The sequence below is a fragment of the Patiria miniata genome, unplaced genomic scaffold, assembly GCF_015706575.1.
Source record: "Patiria miniata isolate m_02_andy unplaced genomic scaffold, ASM1570657v1 HiC_scaffold_18, whole genome shotgun sequence".
NCBI lineage: Eukaryota > Metazoa > Echinodermata > Asteroidea > Valvatida > Asterinidae > Patiria > Patiria miniata.
In genome coordinates, this window is record NW_024037056.1 from 10211536 (window position 1) to 10227855 (window position 16320).

A 16320-nucleotide genomic window follows, 5' to 3' on the forward strand; every position below is an offset into this window, starting at 1 on the left:
AATTGTAAACTGTTGAATGGGATGGTGCCAGACTATTAAGCGTTCCAAGCCTCACTTTCAGTTTTTTTTTAAATGTTGCTTAAAACGTTAGGATATGTTTAATCATAAATTTTGAAATTATTCATCACCGCAGACTGATATTAATTTGTAATTAACTTTATTTCATTGCTTTCATTTCTATTCGCAAGTTCCAAAAAATGACTGTTTACCTCGCTTTTCAATTTAATATGGCCGACTCCTGAATAAAGCCTATAGGTCTTGATCTGAAACATATAAAAGCGCTGTAACCTAAACTTGTTTTCGAATTTTTTGCAATAGGTGTGCTTAAACGAAAATAATCCTTGAGACCATGTCAACAACAGTTTGAGCCCTAAGCCTCTAGGTTCTTTCACACCTTCAATTTGTAAAGAAACTCCCAGCCTCGATAATCACAATAAAATAGCCGTCAGCTTTTTTTTTTAATGCCACTTTGTGAACTTTTCCCTAGCGGCCTTACAAAAGAGGCCAATGCTTTAGAAATCCCCGCTCAAACTGACTGGATTTAAAGACCTCTGGTGGCGATTCTTTAGAATGAAAAAAAAAACTCACGAGACTTGACAGAAATCGGCCTTCAACTTTACTTCTGCAGTGACGTTGCAGTAAACACAAAAGAAACAGCGCAGGCCCGAACTGGGATCTGTCGATACACCACAAACAAAACTGCATGATAGATCACTGTGGAGCCTGCCAACGTTGTGTAAATGACAGCAGTAGAATTTTGGAGAGTGTATCGAACAGTCTGTCACTAAGATTGGACGCAAGGTTTTCAGTGCAAGTTAGACATCCATTCATCCTTGTCTTGGTAAGTTTACTATTTTCTGAACTTTAAGGCGTCAGTGGCGTATGGTTCCATTTTTGCAGGATGGATGGTGTAAGGAAGGCGGGCTCGTTTTTGTTTTGATTTTAAGGGGCATGTAATCATCAAATGCTCGTTTTTAATGCCTTCCCGTCCCCCAAATGCTGAGGGGGGTGGCAAAAGAGGAGGTTAATGAACTAGTTTGTGTTTTATATTGAGGTGTGCCCCCCCCCCCCAGCTGGTACTGCCCCCCCCCCATGCCCGGCCGCTGGCGACGGTGCTTGGCGTACCCCAGCACCCCCCTCCACTCCTTAGTTACATCACTGCCAGGAGTTAGTTAGATAATCGACATTATAACTGGCATCTACTACTGTCCGACATGCATTGCGTACGTTCCTGTTTGAATGTCTATGCTTCCTGTTATAAGCTAGAGGGCCTAGCATTTTATTTGTTGGCCTTTTTTATAGGACATTTAACTGATCCAGGTGATATATCATCAACTGTTTGGCTTCAAGTTGATAAACTGTCAGCTTTACTTATTATATCCATCTGGTTTATAGGTTCACATAATAGGTGGTGCATTTATTTCCTGTTAGACTGTATGTTTCTGTCTGTGTCGATCAACATATGAACTTAGTTCATGTAATCTTTGAGGCAAGTTGATTTCGGGCCTCACTTCGGGGGTTTTACTGTTTAATGTAATACGTTTACCGTCCCAACACTATATACAAACGAACGAATTACATGTACATACCCAAAAAAATGAGCATAAGTCATGACAGCTAAAACGTGTAATCACGCGTACAGATTTTATACACTAAACGCAGCTGCACTGAACACGAACTAAGATGTGTAGGTCAAAATGACGTGTTATGAAATGGGTTTTTATTGTGTCGGACTATTTTGTTGCTGAGAGAAAACAATTATATCAACATAATTCAGTTGGTATGGCCAGCTTGTTGGATGTGTTTCAACACTGACCTGAGCAAAATGTTCGACTGTGGTAACGATATTGCTTCCACTTTTAAGGGACATTAGGGCCTGAAATCCCCGAAAAAAATTGTTTTTGGATTGTTTACTTATCCTTTTTCAAAGGTCTGGTTCAAAGGATAATAACCTAATGTCGCACTGTTCCCGAGAAAAAACGAAAAATCCGGGTTGTTTAGGCCAACTTTTGACGCGGCAGACATTTTGTGGCATACGCATACGTATTTCCAGCCGTGTACATTCAATGTACGGTACACGCCTTATGTGTGTATGACACATACAAACACAGTCGTGTTTTACTATACTCCCGAGGACTATGCTTTATGTTTCCCTTTCTCCTTTGTAATGTAACACTCTCCCATAGACTAAGCACACAATCTTACTACAGAGGACCGTTTCCAAGAAAAGACCCAACTTCCGAGGACTGAAAGGATCTGTTGTTCTCCCTTTGTGTGTCGGTCCTCGGGGGTTATGTAGAACACGTATACACAGCACCGATACGTGCTTCGCGCACGTCCGCAGAATGCGATGCACTGGTGGAACATGTGCAGCATGATTCACGACTAGCAACAAAACAGTTCGGTTTTGGAGAGACAATATTTTGACCCCCGAAGTTCGTTCTCGCAAGAATAACACTAAAAAAACGCCCAGCTTTTAAAGGATGGTTGTGTGGACGTTTCATGTACTACTTTTAAATGCTCTTTCCGATTAACATCATTTCGTTTAAATGGGTTTGTAGCCCGAGTGGACGCTTTCCATGTGGTAATGCCCTTTAATTCAAAGAACAACAGCTTGTGCAACACGACCATTATTTGCGTTTGCATTTCACGGCAAAATAAACATTTGATTTGATTATTTTAAGATTGTTCCAGCTACTGAGGGAATCTCCAAACATTATCAGACATCCTTGAATAAACTGATAAACTAGGTCGGTTGTGCCCTAAGTCATTGTATAAACAGATTATAAACTGTTCAGAGGTTTTTTCGGGGTGGGATTATCGGTGCAAAGTTTACATTTCACGATGTGGCATCAACTGTTACAGACATTTTAACTGTGACGATGTCAGGCACGACAAAAGAGCGGTTTTTGTTGTAGGTCTTTAGCTGTAGCTGTAGCTGTTGGCATTTTCCAATTCAGTTGTAAAACTCGTTCAAAGTTCATATATTTTCAAATAGTGGAACACTGCGTCGCTGACTAGTCAAAATGTCGCAGACGAAGGACAGAAATGGTTCTTTGGATCCAAAATACCAGGAGCTTCCAACTCAAGAACAAAATGGCAACTTCGACAACGTCATCATGGAGGACGTCCTTGACGACAAGGAGGACGCGCACGCGCAGTGTGGTCTCGGCGCCCTAAGGTGCCGTTGCCTCCAGGTATTCGCACATCCAAATGCGTACGTACTCCTCGTTGGTCTCATGTTTATGTCTACCATCGGAGCGAATGGAGTGTACGTGGCTGGTGTCATCTCGACCATCGAGAAGAGGTTTCAGTTGAAGAGCTCGGAGTCTGCTCTCCTGTTGTCCTTTAACGACGTCTCTTCGTTGAGCGGGGTCCTGTTTGTGGCACACTTTGGAGGAAGGTAAGCATAGAATAATTACTGGTGACTGGTTTCACAGCTCAATTTTGCTTAGTACCGAAGTTTGCTTTGGAAAATTGTATTCTTAGCAACTGAAATTGGGTCCAGGCATGTGAATATCTGGTGGTTGCTAGTCACATGTACTGCTTGTTGATGGATGTGTATGGGTCGGGGTGGTGAGTGGTTATGATATGGTCACTGGTGATATGACGCAGAGTTGTAACGAGTCACTGAATTTTGTGACTCGAGTTGAGTCATTTTAAGGAAGTGACTCGAGTCGAGTCGAGTCATTAGGTCAAGAAGATCGAGTTGAGTTACTTGTTTTAATACTACATGTATACCGTTTTTGTCTAACCATAGGGTTAACGTCGTAAAACGGAAAGTGATCACAGCGATGTTAAAATCTAAAATCGATTATGTACTCACTACGTCGATATTCTCTAGATCACATCGGCCGAGAATCATCGGCATATCATGCCTGCTGGTCGCCCTGGGATCGTTCTTGAATGCGCTGCCTCAGTTCATCTACGACAACCCGGCCCTTGACGAAATTTTCGTCACCAATGTTAACCAATCAGAGCAGAATGCTGGAACATTGCTCTACGAAAAGGGTACGTGAATGTTGTAGCCAAATTCAATTATTTAAAAGGTAAAAAACTGGAAAATAATATGTACATAATTTTGTAAGGGAAACCCAGATGTAAATGGAAACTTTAACAAATCTAATCAATATTTTCAAATAAGTTAATGATCATGTGAAACACCAATGTGTCATCCGTCCAATGGTACCTTGATTATGTGTCTGTGCCACTGATGACTGAGCATTCATTGTTATTCTGTCAAGGGTCAAAACCCGTACTGGGCCAGGTTTTACCTGACTGAGATTGATGGCTTGTTTGTTATGCAAAGTTGAAATAGACTGTGTAAAGGTTGAAATGTACGTGCAGAGCAGAGCGGTGGTGGCCACGTTGAAGGCATTGGGCCATGAGGGACAATCCCTTCGACAATGAGAGTGGTTTACTGTGTCAAAATTGAATAAATTGTTTCATTGAAAAGGATGTCTTCTTTCGTAATATAAAACCGTTCCACATGCCCAAAATACCAGTTACCCTTTCACACAAACTGGTCCAGTACAGGTTTTGACCCTTGACGAAAAAAACAAAGAAATGCGCTATAATCCGTGGCTGTAGACACACAATCAAGGTATCATTGGAAAGAGGGCACATTGGTATTTCAAATGATTTTTAACTTATTTGAGAAATATTTTGTTGAGGTTTTTTATAATTTACATTTACATCTGGGTTTCCTTTTTTTATACACCCTGTACTAAGAAGGAATTTTGGAATCAATAACACCGACTAACGAGTCACAGAATTGTCGATTTGACCCGAGAGGTGTTATTTTGACCTGGAAATTTATCAGGCCCCATAGGACCCAGATTACGGTCAAATCCAGCCCGGGACTATTCTAGCATTCCTGAATCGCCCCGTGACCTTTTTTACATGATTGTGCACTGACAGTTTACAAAGACCAAGTATTCAAAGGTAATTGCCCGTGCGGTTTTCAAACTTTTGTATTCAGATTTCACCTGCAATGCTCAGGCGAACGCAACACCGTGCACAGCCGAGGAAATCGAAGCGTCTGGTTCCCAACTCGCAAAGACGTGGCCCATCATATTGGGCCAGTTGCTGTCTGGGGTCGGAACCTCCGCCATCATACCGCTGTCGGTGACGTACGTCGATGACGCGGTGGAGAAGGCCATTCTACCAATCTATATGGGTATTTTGCTAGTCTGAGAGGCTTTACTGACCGATTGACTGACTGGCCGACTCCCCGACTGACTGACGGACTGACCGACAGACTGACTCCCCGACTGACCGACTCCCCGAACGACTGACCGACTGACTGACTCCCCGACCAACTGACCAACTACTGACCGACTGACTGACTGACTGGCCGACTCCCCGAATGACCAACAAACCGACTAACTGGCTGTCACTTTAGTGAACCAGGCAGTGCTAACGTAAAGAATTACCTTCTAACGCCAAAAATGGGCTCAACTTGGCCAAAGTATACACCAATAATCATTCAGATTTAATTTAATTGAATTTTGTGCGCTCGGGACTAGCTTCTTTATTTATTTTAATTAAAAGGGGGTTCGGGTATTTCAGCTGTGTGGGATTCCCGATAATTTTGTAAAACCTTACCATTAGGCCTATATAATGCAATTGAAATTTTCTCCTCCACATGTAGCTCAAAATACTCTAACAGCTCCCTACGGCTGATTTTTCAACAGCTCTGATGTTTCTGCCAATGGCAATTACTCCCCTGTTTGGATTCGCGATCAGCGGCTATTGCCTGTCGCTCTTCGTGGACTTCTACAAGACCGACGTCTCGGAGCTCGGTCTCACCCCCCGGGATCCTCAATGGCAAGGCGCCTGGTGGCTGGGCTTCATCATCTACGGCTGTTTGCTGTGCCTGATCGCCGTCCCTTTCTTCTTCTTCCCGCGGAAGCTCCGCAAACCGAAAACGTACTTTTTCGGCCTCCATATGCCTGACTGCTGCAAAACAATGATTGGACGAGGGCCAGGGAGAGGTGGGCGGGGCGAAGGGGGCGTGGCTATGGCACAAATAGCTACACATCACAAGAAGCATGAGGGACAACCGATACTTGTTGCCTTAAAAGGTAACTGGCATCTATTCTTTAACATATTTCTCCGTCAAGGAGGTTATGTTTTCATCGGATTGTGTTGGTTGGTTGGTTGGTTGGTTGGTTGGTTTGTCTGTTAACAGGATAACTCAAAAGTTATGGACGGATTTGCACGAAACAAATTTTAGGGGAGGTCGTTGCTACAAGTACAAATCGATTAGATTTTGGAAGTGATCCGAATCTGGGTCTGGATCCAGGTTTTTTTTAAAGGATTCTTCACCATTTATGCGAGTATTTCCCGATGCAGCGTAGTATAAACGAGTCCTGTTTATTACGTCACGATTTACTATGTTTTGTTTGCTGCCCCCAGCGACGACTTTTTCACAAATTGCACGTTCGGGTCGAAACAGGACCTGAAAAACGGCTCTCAAAAGTACCTTTTGTACTCATTTCATGACAGACACAATAGTCGTTTTTATTTCATCACACCTTAGGCTACATATACCCGAAAAATAACGGAAATGTCTTCGAGCATTCTCAAGTTATAAAAAAACATGTAATTTTCAAGTTATAAAAAAACATGTGTTTTAATGTTCTGTCCATCACAAGAAGGTAGTACAAATCACATAGCGATGTGTGTGAATTGTTTTCGTTTTGCTGAAAGCACACACACGGGTTTTTTTTTTGGATAATGATAATAATAATATTGCACAAAAACTATAAAAACCCTAAAAAACAATTTTTAAAAAGTATCAAAGGTTGTGATACCGTTTACCTTTGTCTATTTCGTTTGCCTTTTTTCACAATAGATTCTCTCTTTTCCAGAATTTGTGGCGTCACTGTGGCGTCTTCTCACCAATCCCATCTTCATGACCTCTCTGATGGGCTACTGCATGCTGGTGATTGCCTTTTCCGGTTTCGGGTTTTTCTGCGCGAAGTACATGCAGTACCAGTTTGGAATAAGTCCAGTGAGGGCTGGGCTTTTATTAGGTAAGTTAAAGCTCCCATTATAGGCTATATGTTTTCACAGCCGCTGTATATTCTGTGTATGGGTTTTATCTTCCCCAAACTTAACTTTTTTCCGGCTCCTTCTTCACTTTCTTTGAAGTAGGTGGAATCCAAACTTGAATTTGGCAATATGTTTTGAAAGAGACGAAAGCTAGCTTTAAAGCTATAGTCCATCATTTGCAGCTATCCGAAAAGTAACTGGCGTAATTATTGTTGAAAAACATACTTGGTTGAAAGATAGTAAGGCGACTTAACTCCCTGTGAAATTATTCTTTCTGGCAAGCTGTCATTTTGAAGTAATCAACGAAAGAAGGCCTTTCCAACGGTGCGTCTTTTAAGACGCACCGTTGGAAATTTCCGTTAGTAGTTCGTTTTTTTCAATAGGCGAAGTGCGCGCAAGCATTGGCACGACGCACACACGCGCGATTGCTATAATTCGTCGGATCGGTGCGCAACATCGCGCTGCAATCGGCTCAGTGAGAACATGTCTCGGACGCTGAAATTCAGGCCCAATTTAAAACATGATTCAGCAACTTTTGATTTGAAATTGAGATCATAGATTGCTGCTTTTCTCGGAATATACAGCTGAAGCTGAGCTGAAACTTCATCGGATTAGTTGTTCAGTACCCTTCTTTAGATTTTGAGCACTTTTGTTGCTTCAAACGAACAAAATGCACAAATTACAACTGATGGACTATATCTTTAAGAGTTGTTATGGGTGCATACCTATGTTTCCCTATACGATTTTGGGGAACATAGTTATTGGGGAGCATAGGTATTGGGAAACATCGGGTACACCCCGTTCTAACAATGACAAAGAAATGCCTGTGTCACACTTCATTTAAATAGCTTGTGAGTTGAGGGACTAGACGACTTGAGATTGACTTGTGATGACTTGTGACTGACTCCATCACACCTTTCCTAAGCTTTAAAGAACACCCATATTTACAATGTTGTAGTACTCGTACTCGGTACTTGTATGTACTCGAGTACTACTCGAGTACTTTATTTTTAGAGTACTCGTACTCGGCAGCAAAGTATTCGTACTCGAATAGCAGTACTCGAAAAAAAATGGTATAGCTTGACTTACCAAGGCCTTATTATATTATCAATACTTTCAGTTGGAAATGGTTGATTGGCTTGCAGAGAAATCAAAGTTTCCTGATTTTTTCTCTGTCCGGACTAACACATTTAACAGCTACAATCCTGGCCAAATCTCGCTGGGCCCCCAACCCCCCGGCCCCCGCTCAATGTTGTCTCTCATTGCGCGGTGTGTGCTCCATCAGCTGAAGAGAACAACATTGACCGGGGGAGCGGGGGAGTTGGTGACCGTGGCAGACTCAGGAAGTGTCCCAACCATTTTGGCCGGGATTGTAGCCGTGAGTGGGTCTGTATATCGGTCTGACTGGGCCTGGGCCAGTTACGCACAATGAACCATTTGCCGTATGGCTGATGAATATGCAATCAATCTATATTGAGCTAAAGTCTCCCGATTCACAGATCAAAAAAAAAAATCTGAAGCCGAATCAATAATAACGAAGCCGATGTTTGAGAAAACCCCCGTTTTTTCTCTATACTCAGGATTTACTGTTATGCCTGGTTCCCTGATCGGTATCATGCTTGGAGGTGTAGTGTCTTCGCGGGCGGCAGGGAGCCAGCGGGGTTATGCCAAACTCACCATTGGTGTCCAAGTTCTGTGCGTGTTAGGGTATGGCAGCATGATGGCCCTGGGATGCCCCAACATCGATATTGCCGGACTGACAACTCAATATGGCGCCGGTGGTCACGTGACTGGAAACAAGTGAGATTTCACAGAGTTAATATGGTTGCCCCTTAACTCCTTTGAGTTTCTTGAGCGAAAATACACACACTTTTATTAGAAGAATGTATCAATCATGGCTGCATTACAAAAAGTGAGAACTTTTAAGTTATCCAAAGCAGATATTTAGTTCTGTGTTTTGTAAATACAGGATGAGTCAAAACAGTGGAACCTAAACCCCAAAAATTATATTTCATATTAAAAAAAATATGTGGCACCAAAAATAATTACGACTGGAAAGCCAATTTAATGAGCTACTTTGAGATAAAAAAAAAAATACTGAAATTGCTCAATCCATTCAAAGAATATCACCATTTAAACACAATGCCCCTATAAAAACCTCTTTCGTCCAAAGCGTGCGATTTTAAGAATCGTCGTCACAATTGTCTTCAAACATCACCAGCGATAAAACCTCAGTTTAAACGTTAAAAATATTCCACATAGTCCTTTTGAAGGCCCGTCTTTTAAAAACAGTGGATTTTAACAAACAGGTTTTAGTATCATTGCCCTTAAATGGTGATATTCTTGGAACGGATTGAGCAATTTCAGTATTTTTTTTCATCTAACAATAGCTTATGAAATTGGCTTTCCAGTCGTTATTATTTTGGCGCTTTGTATTTTTTAAATATTAAATATAGGCCTATTGTTTGGGTTTTGGGTTCCGCTTTTTTTTTACTCACCCTGTACACTACAACCCTCAAGTGCATGATCGAATTGCTCCACGTCAGCCTTGGCTGTTCCTTCTACAGGGTGAGTCAAACAAAACGAAACCCAAATGTCGGGACCATTATTTTAGTGAAGTTCTGCATGTAGCACTTTCAAAATGTAGGACATAAAAGCCCAATTCATAAGCTTTCTTTTTAGTACAAGAATCATGCAAATTGCTTTTGTACTTGTCAATTTACGGAGTTTTAAACACATCCACCGTTTTAAAGTTTTGTCCACTACACGGATCACAAAAAAGTGTGCGTTCTTTCAGCAAAACGAAAACAATTCACACACATCCTTATGTGATTTTTTCGTTTTGCTGAAAGAACACTGAACTTTTTGTGATCCGTGGACAGAACCTTAAAACGGTGGTTTCTGTTTAAATCTCCGTAACTTTAAAAGTACTTAAGTGATTTGAATGATTCTTATACTAAAAGAAAGCTTAAGAATTGGGCTTTCATATCCTAGATTTTTAAAGTGCTCCATCAGAACTTCACTAAAACAATGGTCCCGACATTTGGGTTTCGTTGTTTTACTCACCCTGTATAAATCACCCGGGTGGGACTCGAACAAACTTCTTACCACCGACCATCGAGGTTCGCTGGCAGATCGAATCTCCATAAATCATACTCCAAAACTTCTTTGATACAATTCATTCGTGAATACAAGTTCAGTATATTTGACGGAAGTTTCAGTAAAATTATCGTTATTTCACTACAACGGCAATTCTTTCTTTTCCCTCGCTTTGTGGTAGTTTGGATGTCTTCTCATCTTGCAACATGGATTGTTCTTGCGAGAAGGGCGTGTATTCTCCCGTGTGTGGCTCTGACAACATCACATACGTAACGGCTTGCTTCGCGGGCTGCAAGGCAGTAGGCAAAGATGAAGATGATATAACGGTAAGTACTTTGGAAGAAGTAAAAAAGGAATTACCAAATAGTTATGAATCGAGAGGTACACAAAACAGTATTTCATTGAGGAGTCATCATATCAGACTATATAAGATCCAGAGTGGTCCAAAAAGAAAAGTTTACACTTTTCTTTTTGGCAGATTTCTGGGAATTGGCATGACACGTTCAAATCGTTTTAAGATAATACCTTAACCATAGCATCTCCGCTGTATACATATATAGTGAAAATGGCGCTGAAAGTAAAGCCTAAATTAAGAAATGGCGATGGTTTAAAGAAAGATGGTAAAAAAAACCAGTTTGTCCACATACAAGTCCATGAAATAATGGTCTACCGTGCGTGCACAAAGCATGCATGACTGACGTAGACTTATGTGTGGACAAACTAGTTTTTGACCATTTGTTCAGTAAATGGCCGCTATTTCTTAACTTGACCTTTATTCTCAACGCCGTTTTCACTATATACCACCAAGATCTTGTAGTTTAGGAGTATCTTAAAACAATTTCAACATGATTCCAAAATTTTGACAAATATGCCTCTGAAAAAGTGTACATTTTTGGGGGACCACTCTGTAGTTACGGGCATGTTTATCCGCAGTAAGTCGATCGGGTGGGCCTATAAGTTGCAGGATTCTAAACAATATCCCCACCCCAGAATCTCCAGTCCGCTGAAGAAAAATGCTGATAATTCGGCGACTATTACCCGATACATGCAAAGAGCCTACTATTTGGGATAAACATGTCCCAAATTTATCCTTAAAGTTTAATGGGAATGACTCCTATATAAAAGTACGGTGAATAGAATAATCACCAAAGATATATGCACTGAAAGTTTTGAAAGAAAATTAGTAGTTTAAAGATGGATTTCAGTCATGAAAAGCTTACGGGCTATTAATTTGAATTGGTTCTAATAGATTTACGAAGGCTGCACTTGCATCAACCAAACTGGGCATAGTTCTCTGAACGAGCCAGCTTCCGGTTCTGCATTCCAAGGCGCATGCGCGTCGAACTGTGACCTCTTGCTTCCATTCATCATCATCCTAGGTGTCACCACGGCACTCTCATCCATGTCGTTTAACCCCACGTTCATGATGAAGTTCCGGTGAGTATTGCAGTTTGGAATACATATCTTATCCAGTGATCTATTCAGACGGGCTTTGAGAAACTGTTTTAGTCAAGTTCATTTTACAACTTGATCAACAACACTCCCTCCCGCTTGTAAAAGTATTTTTATTATAAATAAGCAAAAATTAAGGCAACTTTTCAGATTTTTTTCTCCATTTTGCGTCTCCGGACCTATAGTCCAAGTATCTTTGACCCTACTTATCGCCCTTTTTTTTAACATTCGGACATGATCTGGCGAAAGTAGAGTCAAAGGAAAAGCCAGAATTAGAAGGAGGAGGTTTACGAGTTTTGTTGCCGAAATTTTAACTTTCCGTTCAAGCAAAAACTCACCTATGGCACAATATTTATCCTTTATGCAGCACAGTATCCTATTCGTCCCTGCGGACGCCCATGTCGTTAAATGTGCATTAAATTAATAGCAATATGACTTGCACATGGTTTGTGGCTTTTTTTGTTTTGTTTTGTTTTGTTTGTTTTTTGGTGGTTTTTTGGGTTGCTTTTCCCGGGGGTTAGGGGTCGGGGCAGGCGCCCCCCCCCCCCCCCCCCCGCGACGGCACAGTGTGCCAAACCTAAGCTAGACCTCTTAACCCAATTAAAGAAGAAAAACAATTTCATTTCAAATGTTTTTGTCTTCTAGGTCTGTTTTAGACAAGGACAGAGACCTGTCACTAGGACTGACATCCCTTTTCAGTAAAATACTCGGTAAGATATTTCATTTTCGATCCCACGTTTACTAACATTTGCACGAAGGAAATAAGTACGAAATGTGTGGCTTTATCATGCTCTCAAGTGAAGCTGCCATGTTTCACTTTATGGAACTCCCAATGTGGCCGCCGCGTGCAACATGCAACCCGGAAGACACGGATCAAGATTTGACGTTCAGGAATTGTAGACATTTCGGGGCCCCAAGATGGCCCCCCGTTGTGGCTTCATCCTGCGGTCTCGCCGCGGTATCCGGTCAATATAGGCCTTTGTAAATAAAGAAAAGATACTTTTACCCAACACATCTGTAAGATCTGTACTTCACATCTTCAGTACGTTTCACCGGCCCCTGTCATGCGTTCGAGCGTGTTACTCTTGCTACTCCCGATCGAGTGTAAGAAAATGTTGCGTGCGTTCTCTGTGCAGGAGTATACTCCCGGTATGACCGAGGGTATACTCTTTCCAACCCGCGGGTCGTACTCGTCATGTTAACACGAGTTAACACGCTCAAACGCAACCTTTGGGTTCGGGCATCGATATTCAGTGCTCCTACTGGCAAGAATCGTGCAATGCTAAAGGGTGTCCTAAGATGGCGTCATGGTAACTTCACCTAACACTCTCTGTACTCCAAATCCACAGGTTTCATACCGGCCCCTATCATTCTGGGTGCGGGCCTCGAGAGTCAGTGCTCCTACTGGCAGGAATCGTGCGATGCTACGGGAGAATGTCTGGAGTACGACCGGCCGGGGCTTAGGTTCGTCTTCACCGGCTTCGCGGCTGGCTTCAGGCTCCTAGCTAGCTTGTTCTTCTGCATCGGCGCGTTCTTCATTTACAGGGTAAGGGATATGAGTAAGATTTGAGGCTTCGCATGGTGGAGATACTAAATAATGAAAGGTTTGCGGAAACACCATGTGCGAATAATTTCTCAACTAAGAGAATGGTTCTGAAAAGAACCAGAGGTATAAACTCGACGTTCCGGTCAGTATGCTCTGACCGTCTTCAGGAGAATGCCTAAACTCTGAGGTTAACACTTATGTAGAAGAAGCGAAAGCGATGAAGTGTGAAGTTATTAAAGGGATATGAGTGATAAAATGGTGCACAGGTTTGATTTGAATCCGTATAGTAGCACTCCTAGCACTTGTATCTTGAAGAGCAATATTTTTTAAGAGATAATTTGGTTATAAATTCAAGATTCAACAACTAAGTTAGCAAAGTGTTTCAAGGTTAGCCTGTATAATGTTTTATACAAGAGTGATTTATTAAGAGCGCACACAATGATACATTGCACAAAGTTTGGTTTGAATGCACTGAGCTTCCCAGATGATGCGGTTTGGATCTACAGGGTGAGTAAGAACAGGAAACCCACATGGCGCCCTCTATTTTTTTTTAGGAAATTCTGCATGTAGCACTTTCCAGATCTAGGATGTGAAAGCTCAATTAATAAGCTTTCTTTTAGCGAAACAATCATTCAAATCACTCATGTACTTTTCTTGTTATGATGTTTTGAACACAATTACCCGTTTTATATGTTTGTCCATGTTTAAGGTACATGGACGTGATATTTCAGTAAAATGAAACCATGTCGTATCATGAAAACGATATCAGAAGTCTCCGGGGTAGCCAAGTAAAAGGCAGAGTAGGACTATACATTCTTGATATTATAAAGTATGCTGTTTTAACATTGGAAGCAGAAGGTTTTTAAATGAAGGTTATGATAAGTGCCAGTTATCATGGTTATGACAATGTTCTGATGGGTTTTTTTATTTGTGAATACGGGCGATTCACAATAGTGCGCCTCCAAGAGTTTGCAACGCGTTGGCCAATCACAATGCGCAAAATCAGTCGACCTTTTCCAAACACGCATTGGGTCGACAGATTTCGCGCATTGTGATTGGCCAACGCGTTGCAAACTCTTGGAGGCGCACTATTGTGAATCGCCCGTATTCACAAATAAAAAAAACCCATCAGAACATTGTCATAACCATGATAACTGACACTTATAAAAAGGAAACTCATATTGCGCCCCCTGTCTTTGAAGAATTCTGCATGCAGCGCATTCAAGATCTAGGACGGGAAAGCCCAAGTAATGAGCTTTCTTTTAGTAAAAGAATCAATCAAATCGCTCATGTACTTTTCCAGTTGTGGACTTTTAAACACAAACACCGTTTAACACCATGTAGGCCCCAAAATGTCTTGTTCTGTGTTAAACTGTGTGATGCATTTTTTGTTCATTTCAGGCAAGCAAGTACGAGCAAGCGATCGACAATGATGAAGTGGCCACTGCGAATGGCAAATCGGACGCCAATGGCGGGATGAGAAACGTGGAAAAGACACTGTCCTCCACCGTAACAGATGTGTAAATCCATTTATGGAAACAAGAAGTCTGCAACAAGCTAAAACTGGTTCAACCCTTACATACAGATGCGCCCTCAATTTTTCACATCGTCAAATAACGATCCTGTACAAGTTTTTCTTCTCGCTTTTTCAAAATAACAATTAATAATTTAAACACTTATATTGCGCGATTTGCGCAAAATACTGGGCTACATAAATATAATCACATGTGCATCACAGTTATTATCCCTGTTATATTGCGCAATCTGCGCAAATTAGGCTACATGAATATAATCAACTGCGCATCACAATTATTATCCCTGTTCATCAGGAATGAGACCACTTTTTCTGCAGCAGCTCCAGATCAGCGCAATTTTGGTCTCTACCGTAACATGTATCCATTTATACTCCTGGGTGGAGAGAGGCAATCGTAGTAAAGTGCCTTGCCCAAGAACACAAGCACCATGTTCCCCGCCAGGGTTCGAACCCATGTACCACGGCACACTAGTCGAACACCGTAACCATTGGACCACAGCATATTTTTTTCAGTATCAGAATTTCATGATTACAGATTCATGCCACTTATCAGGGCAGGGGAAACAATAGTATTTTGAACACCTAAAATCTTTCAATTTAAATACGCAGGAAATCTATATGTAGGATATAATACAGATAAAGAAGATCGACAAGTTACTAGATAAAAACGAGGACATTTTTTATTGCTGTTTTATATTCAAAACACAAATTATACAAATTCTAAAACTATCACCATTTTGTAACACAAGTTCACTTCATGTACAGGTCCTCATTATTAGGGACCTTAAAAGCGTCTTAGGTAACTTAAAAGTAAATTAAAACTGTATATAATGCTTTAGCGACAGTTTCCATGGTTGAGTAGGTTTTGTATTGAATAATTTCGGATTGTACTTAATTAAAATTGTATTACTACTGCACGTTATTCCTTTATTCAAGCTTGTATAAAAATGCTAGGGTGAGTCAAAAAAGCAAAACCCAAATGTCGGGACCATTGTTTTAGTGAAGTTCTGCATGTAGCCCTTTAAAAATCTAGAGTACAAAAGCTTCATTCATAGCCTTTCTCTTAGTACAAGAATCATTCAAATCACTTATGTACTTTTCGAGTTACGGCATTTTAAATACAACCACCGTTTGAAAGTTCTGTCCACGGATCACTGAGAAGGTAAGTGTTCTTTCAGCAAAACGAAAACAAATCACATAGAGATGTGTGTGAATTGTTTTCGTTTTGCTGAAAGAATGCGCACCTTTTTTGGTGATCCGTGGACAGAACTTTAAAACGGTGGTTGTGTTTAAAATTCCGTAACTTGAAAAGTAAATAAGTGATTTGAATGATTCTTCTACTAAAAGAAAGCTTATGAATTGGGCTTTCATCTCCTAGATTTTCAAAGTACTACATGCAGAACTTCACAATAGTCCCGACATTTGGGTTTCGCTTTTTTCGACTCACCCAGTAGATTAATAATTTAACTTTACAGTCAGGCCAGAGACAGCATAAATGGATCAACCATAAGTTTTTAGAAATGGAAAAGGGAAACAGTTGTGAAACAATTATATTCTATTAGGTAAAAAAAAAACCACGAAAACAATTACTATAACAAAGTGATTGAAAATTTTATCTTCAGTTTTTTTT

The 16320-nt window shown here is 41.0% G+C and overlaps 1 protein-coding gene across 1 annotated transcript; it reads left to right on the forward strand.

Moving 5' to 3' along the window:
- Positions 1-232: 232 nt before the first annotated feature.
- Positions 233-15783, forward strand: LOC119724552 (solute carrier organic anion transporter family member 3A1-like). The gene is made up of 12 exons (XM_038195654.1): positions 233-841; positions 2999-3403; positions 3845-4011; positions 4982-5179; positions 5697-6086; positions 6876-7040; positions 8640-8859; positions 10340-10484; positions 11408-11595; positions 12256-12320; positions 12960-13156; positions 14558-15783. The coding sequence occupies exons 2-12, from the start codon at positions 3027-3029 to the stop codon at positions 14678-14680; spliced, it is 2235 nt and encodes a 744-aa protein (XP_038051582.1). The 5' UTR covers positions 233-841; positions 2999-3026; the 3' UTR covers positions 14681-15783.
- Positions 15784-16320: the final 537 nt, after the last annotated feature.